At 44.4% G+C, this 22,860-nt stretch overlaps 1 protein-coding gene across 1 annotated transcript in view; it reads left to right on the top strand.

Moving 5' to 3' along the window:
- The first annotated feature begins 324 nt into the window (after positions 1-324).
- Col6a5 (collagen type VI alpha 5 chain) overlaps positions 325-22,860 on the top strand; it is a 105,612-nt gene continuing 83,076 nt past the window's right edge. The window contains exons 1-4 of the mRNA XM_021172713.1: positions 325-422; positions 12,623-12,717; positions 14,957-15,652; positions 20,732-21,364. Coding sequence (XP_021028372.1) covers positions 12,651-12,717; positions 14,957-15,652; positions 20,732-21,364 — 1,396 coding nt within the window. The 5' untranslated portion in view covers positions 325-422; positions 12,623-12,650. The remainder of the gene's footprint in view (positions 423-12,622; positions 12,718-14,956; positions 15,653-20,731; positions 21,365-22,860) is intronic.

Genomic DNA, 22,860 nt, shown 5'->3' with positions numbered 1-22,860 from the left:
TTTTCTCTGGTTTCCTCCTAGCTAGATAGGAAGAACTGCAGAGCAAGGAGCCATAAAGTGACTCCTCAGTCCGAGTAGCCACAGTGACCTCCCAGTCAGCTGAGATGGTTGTGGATTTCTGAGAAACTCTGCCTTGCCAAATTCATGCGGCTTCCCTAAGACCGGTACAGTGGGCCAAGCCAAAAGACAGCTGGAGGCCTCTGACCGCTGGAGTTGAAGTTTGCCAAGCTTTAGAGAGTCCCTGGGGGGAGCCGGGCCAAGGGCGCAGGGCGGGAGTCAGCGCTGACTTAAAAGAGCTGATGGTGCTCAGTCAGCACCTGCCCCGGAGCAGCAGGAACCCAGCAGCGAGGTGCATGCTCCAAGGGGACACAGGGCTGCACTGCGGGCTGCCCCAGGATCCTCGGGGACCCCAGGAAGTCTTGGTAAGTGTGGGGTGCAGGGCTCCCAGCCTGAGATTCAGGGTGTAAGGAGACTCTCTTCCTCTGCCGATTTTGCTTGGGTTCCAGAATTGAGGCTCAGAGAATATTGTCACTAGAGGAAACTGAGGTCCCTAGAGCAGCAGTTCTCAACCTGTGGATCATGACCCTCCTCCCGCCTCCCGGTGGTGTCCAATCAGGTGGTGTCGCTTATCAGATATCCTGCATATCAGTTATTTAAAAAAATTACACTTTATGAAGTAGCAAGGAAAATCCTTTTACGGTTGAGGGGGGCATCACAACATAAGGGACTGTATTAAAGGGTCTCAGCGTTAGGAAGGTTGAGAACCACTGCCCTAGAGGCTGACTCTTAGAATGGAAGAGGACCTCAATTCAGTGTGGTTTCCAGGTTTTTAAAAGCATCTTGGAAATGTTTGCTCGCTGGGAGTGCGGTTGGGGGCTCTCCAACCTAGACCCTCTGAATGTGTATCTGAGGGTCTGCGGACCAGGATGGTGTGTGCCGGACTTCTCTATCATTCAGTCAGCCTGTTGATGTCTAAGGCCCATGTAGAGGAGCCCTCATAGAGAGCAGTGGGTGTACTGTGGGTGGATTCCACACTGGTCTGATACACTGTACTGTGGGAATTGGTGTCTGGCCTCAAATTCTGAACTGCCCTGTGAGATTTCCTCAAAGCACCCACAGCTTCTACAAACACTGCTGAGTTTCTAGTGTGTATGGAACTCCAGCGAAGATTCTGAGCGAGTTAGCTGCTCTCAGAATCTCCACTTTGAAGCCTGCTTCAGCTCCAGTGGTGGAAGCCTGTTAATTAGGTGCAGGGTTTCCTAGCCCATGTGGATGTTGATTTTCAGGGCTCAGCTGCCCTTCGGAAGTTAATTTTCATTGTTGCTGATGTTGTCTATCTAGCCTGATTGGTTAGAAATTTTGGAAGAGATGTAGTTTATGAATTCTGAACAAAATCTCTAAGAAAAACCCACAGTTGCAAAATATACTATTTGGACATGTATACTTTGGTTTATTGTGCTACAATTTACAAGTAGAATAAATCGGTACACTATTAGTTCCTAATGTGTATGTGTGTGTGTGTGTGTGTGTGTGTATGTCCACACGTGTCACTGGTGTGTACATTCAGAGGTCAGAGGACAAGTTGTGGGATTTAATTCTCTCTTCCCACTAAGCAGTCTCTGGGGATTGAACTCATATCTTCAGACTTGGCAGCAAGTCATTTTACTAGCTGAGACATCTTAGTGGTCCCTAGGGCATCCTGAAACTTCTAAGGAATTGATGTAAAAACACAATTCCCCAAGATTCTGAATCATCCTTCAGATGAGCTGGCTTTTCATCTTTGCCCAGAACCCACCTCATTAAATATTTAACAACAAAAGCACACATATAGTTTGTGTTCAGTTCTTGATTTCGTACTTTTTCTTTTAGTGGTTTAATTAAATTAAGCCTACATCTTCTTTTTGGTACCAATTTCTTTGCAGGTCTCCCCCCAGATTCCCCTCTCTTTGGATGCAGTAAGTGTGTGGTGTTCTGATTTAGCACTTGCCAGTTTTATTTCAAAGTGTTTCCCCGATATTCCCTACCAATGACAGGCCAATGACACTGAATGACCATCACTGTCTCAGATGAAACAGAGATATGCTCAACACAAGACCAGCTACTGGTCAGGGTTGCTTGAAAACCAGTTTTAGTTATGTCAGTAAAATCAGGAGGCCTCTCTGGGAGTCCTGGAAGCCTGCAAAGATGATTTGTGTCTTAGTTAGGGTTTTATCGCTGTGAAGGAACACCATGACCAAGGCAACTTTTATAAAAGAAACCATTCAATTGGGGTGGGTTACATTTTCAGAGGTTCAGCCCATTATCATCATGACGGGAAGCAGGGCAGTGTGCAGGCAGATATGGTACTGGAGGAACCAACGAGTTCTATATCTTGATCCTCAGGCAGCGGAAGGGGAGTGTTTAACACTGGACAGTGTTTAACACTTGGGCACTAGGAGACCTCAAAGTCCACCTTTCTAGTGACCCACTTCCTCCAGCAAGGATCCATCTACTCCAACAAAGCCACACCTCCTGGTAGTGCTACTCCCCATGGATCAAGCATTCAAACACATGAGTCCATGGGGGCCATAACTATTCTAGCCACCACAGTTTGCAATGATTAATTTTCAGATCTAGGCTGCACATGGTTTGTTCTGAAGATTTAAATGAGTATATGCTCATTTGATGGTCCTAGGTAATACCTCAAGACTGTTTGTTCTCTTAGCATGGAATGATGTGATAGGCTAGTGATTATTATCTTGGAAGGAAGCAGAATTTTAGGAGGATGAAGTAGTGCATTAGAAAATATCTTTGTAGTCAAGAGAGGCTGCAAGCCTTTGGGCAAGCTATGATAAGCGCTCCATCCTCTGTCTCTTTGTAAAATGGGTGTAATTATAGTTACTTTACATAACTAAAGGAAGAATTGAGCCGAAATAGACAGCATATAAAAATTTTCCACATAGTAGATTTATTGAATATGTGCTAACATTTATTAACATTATAGTTGTATAGCTAATTTTAGGCTAATTGTTTTCTTTTTTAAAAAAAAGATTTATTTGATGGATCACAGGGACCCCAATGGAGGAGGTGGAACAACAGTATGAACTAACCAGTACCCCAGAGCTCTTGACTCTAGCTGCATATGTATCAAAAGATGGCCTAGTCGGCCCATTGGACATGCAAACTTTATATGCCCCAGTACAGGGGAATGCCAGGGCCAAAAAGTGGGAATGGGTGGGTAGGGGAGTGGGGGGGGAGGGTATGGGGGACTTTTGGGATAGCATTGGAAATGTAATTGAGGAAAATACCTAATAAAAAATATAAAAAAGATTTATTTGTTTTATATACGAGTACTCTGACGCTGTCTTCTGACACATTAGAAGAGGGTATTGGATCCCATTACAGATGATTGTGAGCCACCAGGTGGTTGTTGGGACTTGAACTCAGAACCTCTGGAAGAGCAGTCAGTGCTTTTAACTGCTGAGCCATCGATCCAGTCCAGGCTAATAGTTTTTAACAACTTGGAAACTAAAACATAAGTTTGAGTAAATTGTAATGTATATTGTCAGAGGTTTGGCCAGACTTCTTGATTAATAGGACAGCATAATCTATAATTTACATACTAATTATTTATATGTGAGTATTGCTAAAAGTTTAACTATGTATTCATGTGAGTACTATCACTATATATTTTTTTTTCCACAGAGATCAGAGAACTAACACACTGAGAAAAGTTCTATTTTCTTGCTGGGTTACAGCCCCTCTTCCTCTATCTGTAAGATAGCCCTAGCTTTCAGGGAGTTTACAGTGTGTTTTCATAACCTAGCTCGTCACCTTGTCTATCAATATAAGGTTTTCTTTCTTTTTCCTTTTTTTGTTTTTAAGATTTATTTATTTATTATGTATACAGTGTTGTGTCTATCTGTATGTCTGCATGCCAGAAGAGGGTACCAGATCTCATTATAGATGCTATGAGCTACAATGTGGTTGCTGGGACTTGAACTCAGGACCTCTGGAAGAGCAGACAGTGCTCTTAACCTCTGAGCCATGTCTCCAGTCTTCTTTTTCCTTTATTTCCTAAAGATTTATTTATTTATTTATTTATTTATTTATTTATTTATCTACCTACGTGTTTATTTATATTTTATGTGTGTGAGTGTTTTGTCTACATGTGTGTAAATGCATTGTGTGTGTGCGCAGTGCTTATGGAGGTTAGAAGAGGGTATCAGATCCCTTGGAGCTGGAGTTACAGATGATTATGAATAGCCATGTATGTAGTAACAATTTCGGAGTTTTAGTTTCCTCAAAAAACAAGTATTATAAGAATATGTTTTTGTTTTTAATCCCAGGTGTAAGATGTGGGGTTGCCTCAGATTGTCCACAGCAGCTGACTATGATTTGCCTCGTGCTCTAGGAAATGTGTGATTTTTGCCAGCTGCCGATGGTTTCTGCAATCGTGTGACATTTGGAATTTTAGGAACTTTTGAGAGGGTATATAAATGCTAGGTCCCTGACAGATGGGGTTGTTTTTGTTGTTGTGTTCTTGGTTGCTTGCTGTTGATTGCTGTTGGTCATGGTTGGTTAAGTAGTCATGAGCAAGAAGAAACAACAAGAAAATGAAATTAGATAATCTGATGGCGAATATCAAACTTGCCCCAAAGAATTCAATGTCCCTAATCAGCAGGAAATGGTTTAATGATAACATCACCCCTTTCCCTTCTATTCTTCTTTTTCTCCTATCTAGTGTTAGGGGGGTGAAAGGGTAGAAAAAGGGTGGAGAATGGTGAAAGAAAGAAGAACTTATAAAGTAGCAAAGGCCTGCTGCATCCGTGGGCATCCTTGCAAGAGGAACAAGGGCTCTTAGCTGCTCAACCATCACTCTGGCCTCTATAGGATTCCTCCTAATAGAGAGAAAACCCAAGAATGTTGGAATATTGGACAGGAAACTGCAAGTCTGCAATACTGATACAAGATGAGAATAGTTCTTAGTTCTTTGGAGAATATAGTGTGTGTGTGTATGTATGTGTGTGTGTGTACATACCCACATGCTCATGAATGTGTATATCAATGAATGGGATGTTGGAGAGAACGTCTTAATACCAGCCTTCTAGGTAACTGGGTGGTTTAAGGGCATTCAAGTAAAACAGGTAATCTTCCCCAAGTAGAAGTACTTCAGGCATGAAATAGAGTAATAGTGATATTTTTACCTGGCCTTGAAGGAAGTTATGTAAATTGCTAGCTTTCAACCCCAGAGTAATTCTGGGAGGTAAAAATGACAGGCATTTGGCTAGGATGACGTGCTCAGTCAGCCGACAGTGATTCTTAACTTCTGATCCCTAGTCCATTTACTTAATGGGTGGGCAGGGTTATGTTGTAGAAGAAACGAGAGAGTAAAGATGACTTCACATATTTAGCTTTGCATTGGGATGAGATTTAAAAAAATATATTTACAAAGAGTGAGCTATAATCAAATTCAGCAGCCATCGTCTGAATTTGATTATTCAGAGATTCGTTGTCTCCAAATATTAACTCAGGTTAATATCACGGCATGTGCTAGCTGTGGGCCATGTGGGTAAGATACCTACCATTAGTTCATCCTTCTGTGGTTTTAGTAAATAAAAGTACACACCTAGGGAGGATAGAGACAAAGGATTAAGAGGGTTGATGGCCATGTAGTAAGAGATGTGTAAGTACTGCTGTTCTGTCCTCTCACAACTAAGAAAATTAAAGAAATGACAAAGCCAAAGCTAAGCTAATCAAGACAGCTGACTGGGAAATAAATCTAGAAACGATATATATTCATTTGAGTGAAGTAGCATCAAGGACTTAAAAGCACACACAGTGAGGGGAAAACTTGGATGCTCAGTAGTAAGGAGCCATAATTTAGCTAACAATTATGAATGCTGAGTATGCAGAGCCAAATCTTGTTGGATACTTTATTCCTCAACATACTACCTCCCACAAGTATATCCAAAGGTTTCACAGGAAACTCAAGGAACCAGAATAAGCCTCATCCAAAAAAATTTTTTCCCATAAATTTTTTTTCAAAAAAGTTTAAAACATTTGTAGGATTCTGTCTTTGTCTTTTATTACAAAGCAGATTCCTTAGTTTATGGCTTGGCATTTGGGGGTCCCTGTATTTTATCTCTTTGCAAATTATTCTGACTCCTTAAGTGGCTCATAGGGTGTTGGAAGGAGGCTTTTTAATGTACGTTACTCTTTGTGCCTGAAAGCCTGCAATAGTTCCGTGAATTATCTATCTACTGTGGGGCTAGCTGGCTAACAAGTGACAGACGGCAGAGTTGTTAACTTACCTATAGCAGAGTTTCTTTTAAGCCTTATTCATCTTGGCCTTAGAAGACAGAGGCATACACAGAGCTCATCCCCTCTGTTCTGGTGAGTATGCTCTTAGAATGAAATATCAGATATTGTCTCCTTCTGCAGAAAGGAGACAAGCTTGTGGGGCAGTTTCCTTGCGCTAACAGGCTGTGTTGTCTAGCTCTTGGCTCCTCTCTGTCCTCCATCCTTGATCTCCTCCTTTTTGTGCATAAGATGACTTCAGTATTGGAAAGTAAACTCAAAGGTTCCTTCAAGGTCTATGTGATGCAAAATCAATCAATCAATCAATCAATCAATCAATCAATCTCTTCATGTACCCCAAGCATTCCAGTACAACTCTTCTCCCAGCCAAAGCCCATCTTTGGCTCACAGTTGCCAACAGGATAAAGTTAAGTTCCTTCCAAGCTCCCTAGGGTGTCTAAAGTCACCTACCACCTAGTCCTCTCAACCCTGCCTTTCCTACATTGTCTTCCAAGTCTCTCCTTCTCCCCGACCCCAACATCTTGGTCGCTGTCAATGTAGAAGACTCCAGTCTCTGATCTCTCTCTGTCTCTCTCTCTGTCTCTGTCTCTCTCTCTGTCTCTGTCTCTGTCTCTCTCTCTCTCTCTCACACACACACACACACACACGAATGCACACACATACACATACATGAATACATATATGCATGCATACACACACATGCACACACACTCAAGTGCACACACATACACACGCATACCTCTATTGTTTATTGCTACCAACAGGGCTCGCTGTCATTCTGATCTTTGTCACTTTTGCCTTTTATTTACTCCAGGAGTCTTTCAAATCCTCTCAAGATGCTGCCTCTTCCTTGAAGCCTTTTCCAAATTCTATGCTGTTTTCCAAGTGTTTTGCTGATACCCTCGTTTGAGATGATACCTCATGCTGTCTTCTTACATCCCTATCTGCTGTCTACCTTTCTCACTTACTTCCTGTGTTATTTAGTGCTCTGCACTAAGCACTGGAATCAGAGAGACTTGGTCTCTGCTCTGGAAAAGTTTGCCTTTCAGAGAGTAAACATAGAGAACAGAAATAATCTTGCAAGCTTTTGGTCTGCTTTCTCCTGCTAACTCTAAACCACCTTCAACAGTGCCAAGAGTATAGTTGATTCTGAAGATAAGTATGCTGAATGGGCAATGTATCAGAAGTATGTGTGTGGGTCTACGTGAGCACATATGTACCTATGTGTGTATGCTTGTGTATATAAATATTTTTGAACTACACAAAGTCTGGTGAAACCACAGAGAAGAAAGGATACCCTTGTCTAAAACAAGAGTTGGACTTGGTTGGGAAATACACTGTTCTTGCTTTATGTAAAGACTGGGTTGTCATTTTCATCGTCCTACGTTGCAGGAAAAACTTCCTTTCTATTTCTCCTACTCTGAGCCAGCCATGGGCCTCCATTTATTGCAAAGGTGAAGCTAGGACTGTTTCTGCACCCCTGTACCCTGCTGGAGTTGCCCTATCCCCTAGGGATGGTTCAAGAATGGTCCAATATGGTAGAATGGTGTACTAGTTATTTCATTTGTCGATATGGTAAGACACCTGGCGAGAATCAACTTAAGGAAGGAGGGATTTATTCTTAGTCACAGTTTTGGGTTGCAGTTCATCATGGTGAGAGATGCATGATGACAGAAGAGTGAGGCCACTGGGTGCACTGCATCTGGAATTAGGCAGGAGAGATGAATGTTAGTCAGACTATATCAGGAGAGATGAATGTTAGTCAGACTATATTGTCTTTTTTTTTTTTTTTTTAAACATAGCTCTGGTTGTCCTGCAAGTCACTATATAGCCCAGGCTGGCCTGAACACACAGAGATCCAACTGTCTCTGTCGTCTAACTGCCGAGGTTAAAGGTGTGCACTGCCATACTTGTCTATATAGTTCTATTTTTAAAAGTGTGTGTGTGTGTGTGTGTGTGTGTGTGTGTGTGTGTGTTATATGTGGAGACTGGAGAATAACCCCTGGTGTTATCTTCAGTAATGTTGCCCACTTCCTTTGAGACAGGATCTCTCATTGGCCTGGAGCTTACCAATGAGGCTAGGTGTGAGGAGCGGGTGTGGCAGCAGTCCCAAGATGGTGCCCGGGACTGCAGCTAAGTCTTATGACTTGCACCTGACTTCCTCATACACCTGAAAATAAGCCACGACCATCCTGAGAGCTGTGCAGGTGCACCATGTTACTGGTGAATCCATATTTGGTGGAGACATGCCCCTGCCGCCCTGATTAGCTGAAGCTACGTGCTTGGTGAGGTGACATGGCCTTCTGTGAGTGGATGGGAACTGAGTGTATATAAGAGTGAAGAGGCCCGGGTTAGGGAGAGAGATAAAGTGGAAGGATAAAGTTGAAGCGAGAGAGATGAAGACTGAAGTTTGCTGAATAAACTGCTGTTAGAAGGACTGGTGGTCATGTTGTTCTTGCTGGTTGAGAGCAGACATGACAGCTAGGCTTGCTGGCCAGTGAATCCTGTCTCTGCCTCCCCAGTACTGGGATTACAGACACACATTTGGCTTTTTATGTGGGTGCTGGGACTTGAACTCAGGTCCTCATGCTTGCAGAGCCACCACTTTAGCAACTGAGCTTTGACAGATGCTTAGTTTTTCTTTTTTATTGGGCCTGGGACCCCGGCTCACAGAGTAGCACCGCCTACATCCGGGCGGTCTTCCACTCTTATTTAAACCTCTCAGAAACACTCTCAAAGGCAAGCCCAGAGATGTGTTCTTAGGTGGTTCTAATGCAGTCAAGTTGACAATAAAGATTAAACACTGTGCTTGGGCTTGGTGTAGGATGCTTAAACTGTAGAGTTGACTTTTCATGTATAGAGTATTCCTTTGTTATCCTCGAGACATTCAAGATATGGTCTTTTGTCCTAGAAGTGCCTGGTTTTGCTGCAGTGGGAGGTTTGATAGGGCCTTGAGTGGCAACGGCTGGCCGGTGCAATCTCTTATCACTTCCTAATTAACCCAGTTCAACCACTTTTTCTTGAGGACCTGGTTTTTTGAGCAGACACTGAGCTGGACAATTAGAACTTTCAGTGGTGGGACAGGAGGCATCCAGCCCTGCCGTCAGCAGCTGCTCAAACCGGGAAGAAAAGATGGGTTAAGAAAGGCCTGTGCAGAGTCCCAGGACATGGCGGAATGTGCTAAGTGTCCGATAGATGTGCAAGAAGCTTGGGCCTGGGTGTGCTGATAGATTTGGGAATATGAAGGAGATCACACATTCTTTGAGTAATGGATCCAGGGAAGAAACAAGAAAACCATGAGAACCAAAGGCCACAGGACCATGAAGCACCCAAGGAAAGACAAGAGAATCAGGCTGGGCCCCTCACTGTCCCTACTGATGGGAAAACCAAATATGCATTCCAGATGTCCCCAGAACTGGGCCAAAGCACCAGAGGCCATGTGACCTTGGATTTGCTGTTCAACTTCAATAGATCTCAGATCCCAGCTTTCTGGAATGGCAACCATGTGTGGTCTGGAGCCTTCAGCAGCTGGAGCGTGTGGTTCCTGAAGTTGTGATCTTAGCCCTTTTGCTTGAGCTCCTTATTCTGGTCCATGCTCGATCCTGGTCTGTGTGTGGGGTTCTTATGCTGAGTGATGGATGATGAGCCAGGAGGAGAGGAGGGTAGATCCAGTGAGAAAGGAGACAGTGACTGATGGGAGGGGCACCCTCACTTTTATTTTCTACTCTCATTCATCTCTTCTTGTTCCTTTAGCTGCAAAAGGAAAGGAAGAAAAAAAAGGAAGCTAATTAATAAGCTGTTTTAGTGTTAGGATTTAGTTGTGTAAACTTCCAATAAACTGTTTACATAAGCAGTTGCAAACCAGAGGACTCAAGACCCCAACACCTTTGTTGTGTTAATAACTTATTAAATAATTTCTGGTTTCTTTTAGTGTCTGATGCTGCTAGAATATCACAAGCCTTACCATGTTCTTAAAACAAAACAAAACAAACACAAAAAGACTTTGTTAAGATTTTTTTCCCCGATTTACCAAATTGCCTCAGGACCCCAAATTGCACGTTTCCAAACAGACCATCTCAGGAGATGTGTGACAGGAGAATAGGGGCTGGAGAAGGAACGGTCAAGATTAACACAGGAACAAGCCAGTTGGTGGGGAATGGGCTGGAGACCATTCCCTATCTGGGTTTCATGCGTCAAACAGAGCATGCTCAGTCAGTATGCAGAGGGAGGCTAGAAGCTGGTCTTCCCCTGGGCGTCATCTAATGAACAGAGCATGCTTGAAGAAGGCCCTCTAAATACAAACCAGAGAGAAGAGTGCCATATAAAAGTCCTATAAAGTACAGTCTGCCTTGTGATCCAATGCGCTCTGGGATCCTTCCTCATCCCACTAGCCTGCTTCTGTTCTTGGGAGTATTTTCCCTTTCTGAATCAGCCATCTCTGTTTCTCTAACCCTGTGTCCCTGATGTGGTTCCTGGAACAAAAGTTCCTAGAATCTGGTCCCCTCTGAACTCAGACCATCCGCGCAGCTCTAAGCACGTTTTTCTTTTTCCTTTCTTGGTATCTTTTTCAGATACTGGCCAAAATTCTAAGCATGCTTTCCCTGGTCTTTCTCGCTCTTTGTCCAAAGTTTTGCCACCCTTTGGCTCTTGATTTTCTCTCTGTCCCTTCTCCATCTCTCTTCCAGGAAGCCACAAATATTTGTGGTTTCTCTGTCCTGTTGTGTTTCTCCTGAGCCCCAGTAAAACTGTCCTTATGTTCCATTTTAACAAGATGGAGAACACAAAAGGAAACCTTGGTTTCCTTGGTAACAATAAGAAGTACAGTTACCCAGTGAGAATGAGCAATGCTGCCCAGTATCCAAGGAAACTACTCCCGCCTGATAGCCTGATGTGTGGTTTAACTATTTCTCCACAAGGGACATGGGGTTCCCTCCTCCCAGAGGCCATGCTAGTTTGAATTCCCATCAGGCTCTCAGAGTTGGGAAGCACATGGGTTGAGTTGGTTCTCTTGGAAGCTTTTCAAACTCCTCATCTTTTTGAGTCCCCAGTCTGGTTTGGGCTATCTCTACTCCAGAAAGAGATTAAAACCTCTAAAATATAATTTGTTTACACTACTAAATTATTTCCAACTTAGCATTAAAGGATCATAAAATTTTCAGGGGAGGGTGTTGAAAATGTATGAGATTGACCCACCCCTAAGTACTGAGATAACCTATAGCTGGAAGATTTATTTATTTAATTTATATTGAGTACAGTGTAACTGTCTTCAGACACACCAGAAGAAGGCATTGGGTCCCATTACAGATGGTTATGAACCACCATGTGGTTGCTGGGAATTGAACTCTGGACCTCTGGAAGAGCGGTCAGTGCTCTTAACTGACTGAGCAATCTCTCTAGCTCTGTACTGATAGTTCTAATTCTAGGGATTTTTTCCCCTTAAATTTAAGAATAATTTCTTAAATTATTGCCAGACCATGGTGGTACATACCTTTTGTCTAGCACTGTGGAGGCAGAAGTGGATCTCTGTGAATTTCAGGCCAGCCTGGTCTACAAAGTGAGTTCCAGAACAGCCCAAGTTGTTTGTAACATAGAGAAACCCTGTCTCAAAAAATATATTTTTATTACCATTATTATTTTAAAGTACATCTTAAGGTGAAATATAATACACAGGGTGGGAGGAGTCTCTTTGCAAGTCATTTGTCTGCTAAGCGTCTGGTATCAGGATGTGTAAGCAATTTCTGCTACATGGCAACAAAAGCCTGCCTAAAAGTAGGCATGATATAAATGTTTCTACAAGGAAGATCTATAAGCGCCCAACATATATGGGAAAAGATATGATAAGTTTTCATAAGAGAATGCAAATCAACACCACAATGAGATTCCATTTGAACTAACTAGAATGGAGGTCTCGTGCAGCTGAGGCTGGCTTGGAGTCACACTGTAGCTGAGAATGAAGGTGAACACTGAATTCCGCTGCCTTCCACTCCTAAATTATGGGATCGCAGGCATGACCACCATACCCAGCCCTGGTCGCAGGCATGGCCACCATGCCCAGCCCTGGTTGCAGGGATTGCTACCATGCCCAGCCCTGGTCACAGGGATTGCCACCATGCCCAGCCCTGGTCACAGGGATTGCCACCATGCCCAGCCCTGGTCACAGGGATTGCTACCATACCCAGCCACATTCAGGGCTCAACTCACATCAACATCTGTTTTCCACGCACTTGCTGGATGCCTACTTCTCTTTTCTTTCTTTTTTTTTAAAAATACTTCTTTTTCAGTATACTATTCTGTATAATTCATATTGCATTTTTCTTTTCAGAATAAAAATAAGAAACCCCGTTAAGAGAATGAAGCTCCGGCTAATTGCGTTTGTCCTAATCCTCTGGACTGAAACCCTGGCAGACCAGAGCCCAGGTACCAGTATAGTTTTTGTTCATTTTTATTTGGGAAAAATGAACATTTTTATGCTTTATCAAACTTTAATATAAAGGAATACTTTATTTACTAACAGATCAAAGTATATATCACTTAATAATAATAATAATAATAATAATGATGATAAGAATAATAACAACAGCAGCCTTAGGAGATAAAATGACTTCATCCCTTAAAGGTAGGGAAAGCTTTGGGTAAAAAAAAATCATATAGCCCTGGCTAGAAAATCTTTATTCATTGATTTGCATAACTCTTAGTATCTCATCTCTGGGAATACACTAAGCCTATTTGTGAATAGAATAGTTTCAGCCTTATCTTTAGAAATGTTGCAGAAATGCTAATCAGCAGACAACTGAGCAGGCACTTAGAAGCGAGCAGAATTCAGCTTTGGAGATGAGCATCCAAGGGTGTTTTTGCATCCCGTTTCCACCCAGGGGACTTTTCACCACAGTTAAATACGAGATCGCCAGAACAAACACTGTAGGTAGAGGTTAAAGCATTCCTTCCTTTGCAAGCTGGGTGTGTGGAGTGAGCAGATGGCTGTGGTAATTGTCTCTTACTGCAGTTTCCAGTAGGTGTTTGCTTTCCTACGAGGAAGGGCTCCACCAAGCTTGCAGAACTCAGCATACTAAACTATTTCAGAAGTAAAATTTTAATTCACTATTCCGACATTTTCCTATAGTTTCAGGTGTCTTCACTAGGGTTTCTAGTCCTGCGGTAAAACCCCATTGGCCAACATCATCTTGGAGAGAAAAGGTTTATTTGCATTTACAATTCCACAGCACAGTGTGCCACTGAGGGAAATCAGGGAAGAGATGCAGAGCGGGAACCTAGACACAGGCGCTGATGTAGAGGACATGGAGTAGAGCTGCTTAGGGCTTTCCCATGGCCTGCCCAACCTGCTTTCTTATAGCACCCAGGACTGCCAGCTTGCGGGTGACATTTGTTGCCTTCAGTAAGCTGGGCCCTCCCACATCAATCATCAATTGAGAGAATGTATTGCAGTGTTGCTCATGGGCCAGTCTGGTGGAGGTGTTTTCTCAATTGAGATTCCCTGTTCTCAATTCATCCTGGCTTGTGTGATAGCAACATAAAAGCAGACAGCCAACCAGGCATCAGTCATTACGAGGCTATCATAGCACAGGGTAGTAGTTTGATTTTGTTAGGTGCGTATATAAAGACTCAATCTGTCCATCCATCTCTTTTACTAATATATGCTTTCTTATATGTATATATATATAATATATATTATATATATATAATGTGCAATATATAATATGTAATATATGGTATATGATCTATGATAAATATATATATATATATGCTTCCCCTTTAGTTGGTGGAAGACAACTAACCCCACATGGAAAAACATAATCTAAGTGTTTCTGTGACTAAATCACTGCCCTTTTCCCTTTTCCCATTTACAATATGAAATATACACGCTGAGTAGCCCCAGTCTGAACATCCTCAATCTGTAATGGTTCAGGACCCCAACCTTTGTGAACCCCAACAACACCAAAGGAGGAAGCTGCACTACAGCCTTTGGCTTTCCCAGATCACCTTTACCAAAGAAGACATACCTGTAATTTTTCCTTCTATCCAAATGTGGGGGATGGTCTGCGTCAATGGTGGGCCCATAGGGGAGTTTCGAAGCTGATCCCTTTGCCTCTGCATGGCGTAGCTGTGGCAATGGATGGTTCAGCCACTTTCAGACCAGACCTGGTGATGCATTGGTGACCTCTCTTTGCTTCATGCCCACGTCTGATCCCGATCCTCCTAGTTCATGGTCCCCAAAGAGTCCATACACATAAAGTCTCTCTTCATGTCCTCTGAAGTTCTCCGGCCCAAGACAACTGCTTATTCTCTGCGGTATCCAAAAATAGGTATTAATCCTCAAACCACATTGTGACCTTCTGGAGGGCTACTGTCTCATTAATTTTGTAGTACAGTATCATAGTTTGGGGCTCCAGAAATGAAAAGAAAGTTAATTACCTTCAGAGATAGATTGGAGGATGAATGGTCTGTTGGGTAACTTTACTAATGAACTCTTGACGTGTCAGGCAGAAGAAGTTTCTTCTGTTTGAACTTCCAGCGAAAACAGTCTTTGGAATTATGATAAAGCTTTGACACAAGGACATAGTCTTAAGTGACGACTGAGGTTTAAACTGTGATGGTGGAGATAGATCGAATGTTTGCTTGCTGTCTTCTTATTGTGCAGGGCCAGGCCCCGAGTACGCAGATGTGGTGTTTCTGGTGGACAGCTCCGATTACCTGGGAATTAAGTCCTTCCCATTTGTGAGAACTTTTCTCAACAAGATGATCAGCAGCCTCCCCATAGAGGCCAACAAGTACCGCGTGGCCCTGGCCCAGTACAGCGATGCTCTCCACAATGAGTTCCAGCTGGGCACTTTCAAGAACAGGAACCCCATGCTGAACCACCTGAAGAAGAACTTCGGGTTCATCGGTGGCTCCCTGAAGATAGGGAACGCCCTGCAGGAGGCTCACAGGACCTATTTCTCTGCTNCCANAANTGNAAGAGANAAGANACAGTNCCCNCCAATCCTGGTGGTGCTGGCTTCAGCAGAGTCTGAGGATGATGTGGAAGAGGCTTCGAAGGCCCTGCGGGAAGATGGGGTGAAAATCATCTCTGTGGGGGTGCAGAAGGCTTCTGAGGAAAACCTGAAGGCAATGGCCACCTCTCAGTTCCATTTCAATCTCAGGACTGCCAGAGACCTCGGCGTGTTTGCCCCAAACATGACACGGATCATCAAGGATGTGACTCAGTACAGGGAAGGGACAACTGTGGACCTAATCACAGCTGTAGTCCCAACCACACCTGCAGCCCCAACCACACCTGCAGCCCCAACCACACCTGCAGCTCTAACCACAGCTGCCAACCACATTGATAAGACAGGTAGGAAGACCTTGAGGAGGCACCCAATCCCCATGGGCTCCGTATCTATCCACCCTTAACTATGGCAGCTCCAATCTGTGTTGTCTCAGGACACCAGCTGTATTGAGCTGTTGTGGGATTTCCACACACCAGCCTTTTCTTTGCCTCTGCCTGCGCCATTTCTCTGACATCAATCCTGTTGCCTTCCTTTGCCTCCTTTTGGCAGAAAAGAGCCATCATTTAAATCTCAAACCCATATTACTCCTCTCTTTGGAGGCTTTCATTTTGGGTCCCAGTATTCCTTGGGCACATCTTATGACAACAACCTTTCCCATGATTTTCCATCTCTCTTTGTCCCTGTCCTGTACCATGAGTGGGCAGTGCCATAGGGGCAGAGTTGGCAGCTCGTGTTTTTCTCTGTCTTCCTTGAACCTAGAGAGTGAGCTGGTGTCTTGTTTCTCGTTATGAGTAAATGAACATCAGGCTATCATAGATTTCTGAAACCCATCTAGACGGCTCCTTTTTCTTCATAGTCCTGGTGATGTGAAGCTTATGGGCGGTAATTCAATAAGTGACAATCAGCTAGCATATCACAGCTCCTGGTGAGAATGGGGACTGTGGGACGAGAGGCTTGTCTGCACATGTTCAAGCTTTGTCACACAGGCAATATAGGGGTGACTTGTCTGGTCAGCAGTATGGTAGGCTGCAATCTTGGGCTTGTAGCATAGTCCCTCCTGCACCATTTCTTCTAAGCTCGTGTCTAATGAGTACCATCCAGTACCTGCTCCAGACAGAGGGCACTTGTTACCGTTCCAGCTATGTGGTCCGTCATCCTATGGTGATAGCTTTTACATTTATAGCTAAATATTTCACATTTCCATATATTTAATATTAGGATATATTTTTTGCAATGCATTAGTAGTGCTTTTTAGTGAGACTCTGAACTACTGCTATTAAGTAACAGTGTCTCCCAGCAGAGTTTAAACGGAAGAAATACTAGTAATATTTATCAAAGGCTTATGGGATAAAAATGAGAGCAATTGGGGACATCTCAAATCGAATTGGTTCAGTATCTCCCTCATGTACATAATTCAAGACCTCAGCTGTTACCTTGCCTATGTGAAAAATTTCCCATTTCCTTTCCTGAGGACCCCCAAGGACATCTCTGGGGACCCCTTCATCCATGCTGATGTTTATGTATTCAGAGCTACTCAGGATCAGCCTTTACCCCAGCTATCAAAGTATGTCCTTTTAGGGCGTATGTCCCCAGCCCCTGCAGCATGTCCTTAGTTAGGTAAGTTCTGATTTCCATTCCAGAAGCCATCTCTGTTACCTTCCAGCTTCCGTCCAGCTGCCTGGACTGCCTTCCCTTCTGCTCCGGGAAACCCTGGATTTCATGTAGAGACACACAGTGCCTTCTCTTCATTTACTTTGATTCTTGACTCCGTTGGCCCAAAATAGGAATGCTATTGCTCCATTTGCTCATACCTTCTTATTGAAGGATGCTGTACTTATGTCTTAGGTGAGTTTTCTATGATGTCTTCAAAGCAGAACACCAGTCACTGGGGACATGGGCCTAGAAAGCACCAGTAAGAAACAGGGAAAACAAAACAGGAGGTTGCACACGCCGTCCTGGTGATGAGGCAAATGGGCCAGTCACAGCTCTAGGTGTGTGTGCAGTAAGAATGCTGCTCTGGTGAGAAGCCTGGCCATGCCTCTGAAGTACAGCAGCACAACCCCCAGCTTGGCAGACTTCCCTGGCTGCTCTCTGACTCTTCGGGTATCTCTTAGTCTGGTCTCTTTGGAACAGTGGAGCTCTGACTCTTTCTTAGAGGGTCCCATGTATTGATCATATTTCTACTCCTTGTAGTATAAGACAGGATGGAATGGTCCTTGCCTTCTGGAAGTCAAGGCAAGGCTGTGTTAACAGTGATTTTAAATTATGGCCTAGATGCTTAGGACTGTGGGTAGTTTTTGTTTTATCCTCCTCCTCCTCCCCCTCCTCTTCTTTCTCCTCCTCTTCCTCCTCCTCTCCTTCCTCCTCCTCTCCCCCCTCTTCCTCCTCTCCTTCCTCTTCTTCCTCTTCCTCATCTTCCTCCCCTCTCTTCTTCCTCCTCTTGTTTCTCTTCCTCCTCCTCTTCTTTCTCTTTCTCCTCCTCTTCTTCCTTCTCCTCTTCTTTCTCCTCTTCTTCTCCTCTTCTTCCTCATTCTCCTCTTCCCCCTTCTATTCTCCTTCCTCCCCCTTTTAAACTTTTTGTTGATTCTTTGTGAGACTCATATCATGCACTCCAGTCCTCTGTATCTCCCTATTCCTTCACATCCTCTTCTCTCCCTTGCAATTTTCCCCCAAAGAAAACAAAAAAAGCAAAACAAACAAAAAACAAAAATCAAAAAATAAAAAACAAATTAAACAAAACAAAGCATAGAAAATATCTCATCATGAAAGGTGCAGTTTTGGAGCTGTAGGATCCGCCCCTTCACGTGCTCCAGCAGTTCATAGATGAGATAGATGTTAGGGTGGGTTAACTCAAAGCCCTGGATCTGGCCCGGGTGGCAGCTGAGTTGGATAGCCTGCTAGCTCTCCCGCATTTGGGTAGTGTTCTTAACCTGTGGACTTCTGTTCCCTTCCTTGTAAAGTGAGGGGAATTGTGTATATCTACTAACAAGGGTGAAGGGGCTTGTGTGATGTTTATTTATTGCTATTGATACTAACGGCTGTTGGCAAATAAATGCTGAATTGGGTAGGTCATGCTGGGACTTAGTTTACTCAGTAGTGTGGGATTCTGAGGACAGTTCATTTGAATTAGTTTTAATTAACTCTCTACAAATACTCCTGTTCTCACCAGGAGCCCCACACTAGAGGGGCAGAGATAAGTAAGACATGTTTTTCCATCTTCTGGGGTCGCTTGGCAATGGTAGCGTTTGGCAAGACTAAGCTTGTGTCTTGACCCCACTTCCCACAGATGCAATTCATCCACTTGTGTTTGGAGTAGGTATTTGCTGTGAATGTGGTGTACTTGGCCTGAGACTCCAGATTCTTGCAAACAGATGCCTGTGTGACATCTACTCTGGGATGTTCAATGCTAAGTGGATGCTAACATGTCTGAGGTGGAACTCTCAAGTCCTACTGTAACTCCCTCTTCCTACTGTCTCAGAAGGACACAATGACCCCATTCATGCAGATGTGCAAGCCCTAAGCCCAAGAGTTTCCCTCTGTGTCTGTGTTTGTGTCCAGTCATTAAGCTTTCTGCTGCCTCTAGTCATTCATCAGAACTGATCTTGTTGCTCCATCTCATTGCTGTTGTCCTGCCCCTTGCCTGGCCTAGAAGAGGTATTATTGTAACCTTAAGTTCCTAATTTCCTTCAGCACCTAGAGCGATACTTAAGATGTGGGACAAAAATGGGATCCCGAGTCTGCTCGGGACTAGGGCCACTGGGCAAGGCAGACTCCAGGTTGCCACTGGGCGGGCATTGGGCTGTGAGAAGCCTCAGGACCCCACTCTGGGGGTGGTAAGGAAGGCGCACACAGCCTGGGGTCCTCACAGAACTGCCTGAGTCTGGCTTTGACTTTCAGGCACCACAGACACTGCTGGGTACCTTGGAAGAGCCCGTTCTGGTGTTCCTGGGCCACATGGAGGTCAGGGATGACAGGTTCTCACTCTTGGACATCCCAGATGCTGATGTATGTTGAGGAAGAGCTGAGAACAGAGTGGGGACCCTTGGGTGGACTCTGGCCTGGGAACCAAAGGGAAAAGGGCAGAGAGGAGAGTCTGGCTAGCTCAGGTGGCTGGTTTGGAGGGTGGGTTGGCATGCTGCTGGCAGCTGGAGTGCAGGGAGGCTTCCCAGTGGGAGGTTAGACACACACATGGCTCTATAGAGGGAGACCTACTCCATTGCTCCAGCACTGCGGATCCCGATGAGAAGAGGCAGTTCTTGGTTTTAAAGCATTTATTGAAGAAAGGCAGAGAGAGGGAGAGAGTGGGGAAGGAGAGGCCGGCCATAACCATGTGGAGAGAGGGGGAGGGGTGGGGGAAGGGAGCAAGAGTAAGAGCAAGAGAATAAGAGAGGCAAGAGAGGGAGGAAGGGACAAGCAGCTTCTTTTATAGTGGGCTGGGGCTACTTGGCTGTTGCTAGGTAACTGTGGGGGTGGAGTCCAGACAATACCAGGAACTTAGGGCATCGCCTACAAGACTGATGGCCTCACACCTCTCTGCAGGGGGCTGTGGGAGGCTGTAGATTCAACAGGAGCCAGGGGCCCAGGAGGCATGAAGGTAGGAGTTTGGCCTGTGCTCAACGGGGACCAGGCTGTCTGTACACAGTTCACCACCCAACATTAAGACATTTAAAACAGGTCATGTGACTCCTAGGAGATCTGGGAGATCTGAGATCTCCCTCTGAGTTCATCACCATGGCTTCCCTTCATCCATTGGCTCTAGCCACTATGTATGTCTTGCTTGTCTCTGCCTTTTGCTATTCTCTCTCCTAAAATTTCTTTCTTCCAAATTCCCTATGATCGAATCCTACACATTTCATCCAAATGGGACCCTTTCAGAAAGGCCTGTCCCGACTTCACAACTTGCATGGGTGAGAGTCTCTTCCTCAACCACACATCCAGTAGAGCCAATCAAGCCACCTGCTTTGCTGTCTTTGTAGCAGTTGTCACCTCTTGAAAGAAAGTAATCTGGCCACCGAGTGTGAGTTTGTTCAGGTCAGAAATATGTCTGCCAACCCATCCCTGCATGTCAGCATGAGAAAGTGATGAAGGTGGTGGCAGCCATGATGGTTGCCTTGCTGATGAGAGTTGGGTGTGGACGAGGGTTACTGTAGAGGTGGTCACAAAGATGGCTGCAGCAGTGCTGGCTATAAGCATGTGGCAGGAAACTGGCTAAGTATAGAAGAAAGTGTACACACAAAACCTCTGAACTCAAGGACCTTGCCAGTCTTATTCAGAATTCTCCTGTTGTGTTTAATAAGGGGAAGCAATTCAGACTGGGTCTGTGGTAACCCTGTCCATTTGCATTAGCATCTCAACCATCCTGGAAGTCCTCTCATCCCGGGCCAGTGGTCTCTCCTAACCTCACAACTTTTCTGTTTCCACAGTTCCCTTTCCCACCTCTTGCCAGAAAGACTCCCTTGCCGACCTTATATTCTTGGTGGACGAGTCAGTGGGGACCACACAGAATCTGAGGGACCTGCAGAACTTCCTGGAGAATGTCACCAGCTCTGTGGATGTGAAGGACAACTGCATGNGGCTTGGGCTGATGAGCTTCAGCGACAGGGCTCAGACTATTTCGTCCCTGAGGTCAAGTGCCAACCAGTCTGAATTCCAGCAGCAAATCCAGAAGCTTTCTCTCCAGACTGGGGCATCTAACGTTGGGGCCGCCATTGAGCAGATGAGGAAAGAAGGCTTCTCAGAGTCCAGTGGCAGCAGGAAGGCCCAGGGGGTCCCCCAGATTGCTGTGCTGGTCACCCACAGAGCATCAGATGATGTGGTACGGGAGGCTGCACTGGATCTGCGCTTGGAGGGTGTAACTATGTTTGCAATGGGCATCGAAGGGGCCAACAACACGCAGTTAGAAGACATAGTGTCATACCCTTCCAGGCAGAGCATTTCTACACACAGCTCCTACAGTCACTTGGAATCATACAGTGGGAACTTCCTGAAGAAGATCCGCAATGAAATCTGGAACCAAGTTTCTACCCGTGCTGAACAAATGGAGCTGGATAAAACCGGTATGTCTAGAAGACGCTTGTTATTACGTAGCTAATGGGAATGGTTGTCTGGGGTTGGGGCAGGAATGGGCATTGAGCAAAACTCAGTCAGGGGACTTTTAAGGGTTGTGAGAACATTAAAAAACAACAACAACAACAACAAAAACGAAATCTGGATAATGGTTGCATAGCTATAAATATGCCAAGATCCATTAAACAACATACTTAAACAATTGATCGATTTTATAATGTACCAATTGTGCTTCAGTAAGATGTAATAAAGCCATACACATTATACATAAAACATTTTTTATAGTGTAGATAAACACAGAGAAGAAAAAAAATAATCTATAATCCCACCTTCAGATAACACTGGACTTGGCTTGTTTTTTAATGATGTCTCTTTGCTTGTCGCTCTGTCTCTGTTTCTTAGAGCATTAATAAACCAAGGACATTTACGTTATCCAGATACTGTAACGGCAAGAAATGTCAGTGTCCAGGAGCCTGGCCATTCATGTCCTCTGACCAGAGCATTTTCTATTCCTAGACACGATAAGATAGAAACTAAATTGTAATAAAATGACTGTTGGGGTGTGGCATCCTATCAGAAAGTCAGTTTTGTGACTGACAGGTCTAGTGCCACCCAGTTGACAACAAACGTCTCTATTTTAAAAGCCAAATCTACACATTGGTAGCTCTACCTCTGATTAACTGAACTGTGAGGCCTTATGTCAGGGAACAGATTTCATCTCTGCCTAACCAACTGGTGGACATGTTCTGTAGCTGCCGTTCGAGGGTTAGTTACCACCAGCCAGTGAGTTATAAATGAGATGACTTTTGATTTTATTTAATTAAGAATGTATTTATCGTGTGGGTAGGAGGCATTTGAGGTACAAGCACACATGTGGCCTGGCACTCTGTGGAATTGAGAGGACAGTGTTTGAGTTACTTCTTGTTTTCTACTATGGATTCTGAGGATTGGACTCAGGGTGTTGGGCTTGCATGGCTATTATATTACTTACTGAACAATTTTGCTGACTCTAACTTTTATTTAATTTTAAAGTCTCCTTAGTATAACGGGTGGGTTTTTTTTGTACAGTTACATGTGTTCCTGTGTGTGTACATACTTATGTGTGCCTGCATGTAGCGACCAGAGGTCACTGCCGTGTCTTCTTCAATTGGTTTCCACCTTACATTTTGGGGTTGGGTTTCTCACTGAACCTGGAGCCCCCAGGTTCATCTAGACTGGCTGGCCAACACACCCCAGGGATCTTCCTGACTCTACCTCTCCAGCACTAGGATTGCAGAAATGTGTGACCTCCTCACCCCTTAATGTAGTTGCTCACACTCGGGCAGCAAGGGAGTTCCTGGCTGGGCTCTAAGTTGGTGGAGTAGGAGCATCAGTGACGGATGACGAGTGTTGTCCAGTGTCTGGTGAGAGGGCAGAGGGCAGGGAAGCCTTGGGATCTGCTGCGCTCGCCCCACATGCTCTCTTTAGCATCACTGGCCACTGCTGC

Source organism: Mus caroli, chromosome 9, assembly GCF_900094665.2.
Source record: "Mus caroli chromosome 9, CAROLI_EIJ_v1.1, whole genome shotgun sequence".
NCBI classification, from domain to species: domain Eukaryota; kingdom Metazoa; phylum Chordata; class Mammalia; order Rodentia; family Muridae; genus Mus; species Mus caroli.
Note: the sequence above shows the minus strand (reverse complement) of the source record. Positions and strands in the feature narration are given on the sequence as shown.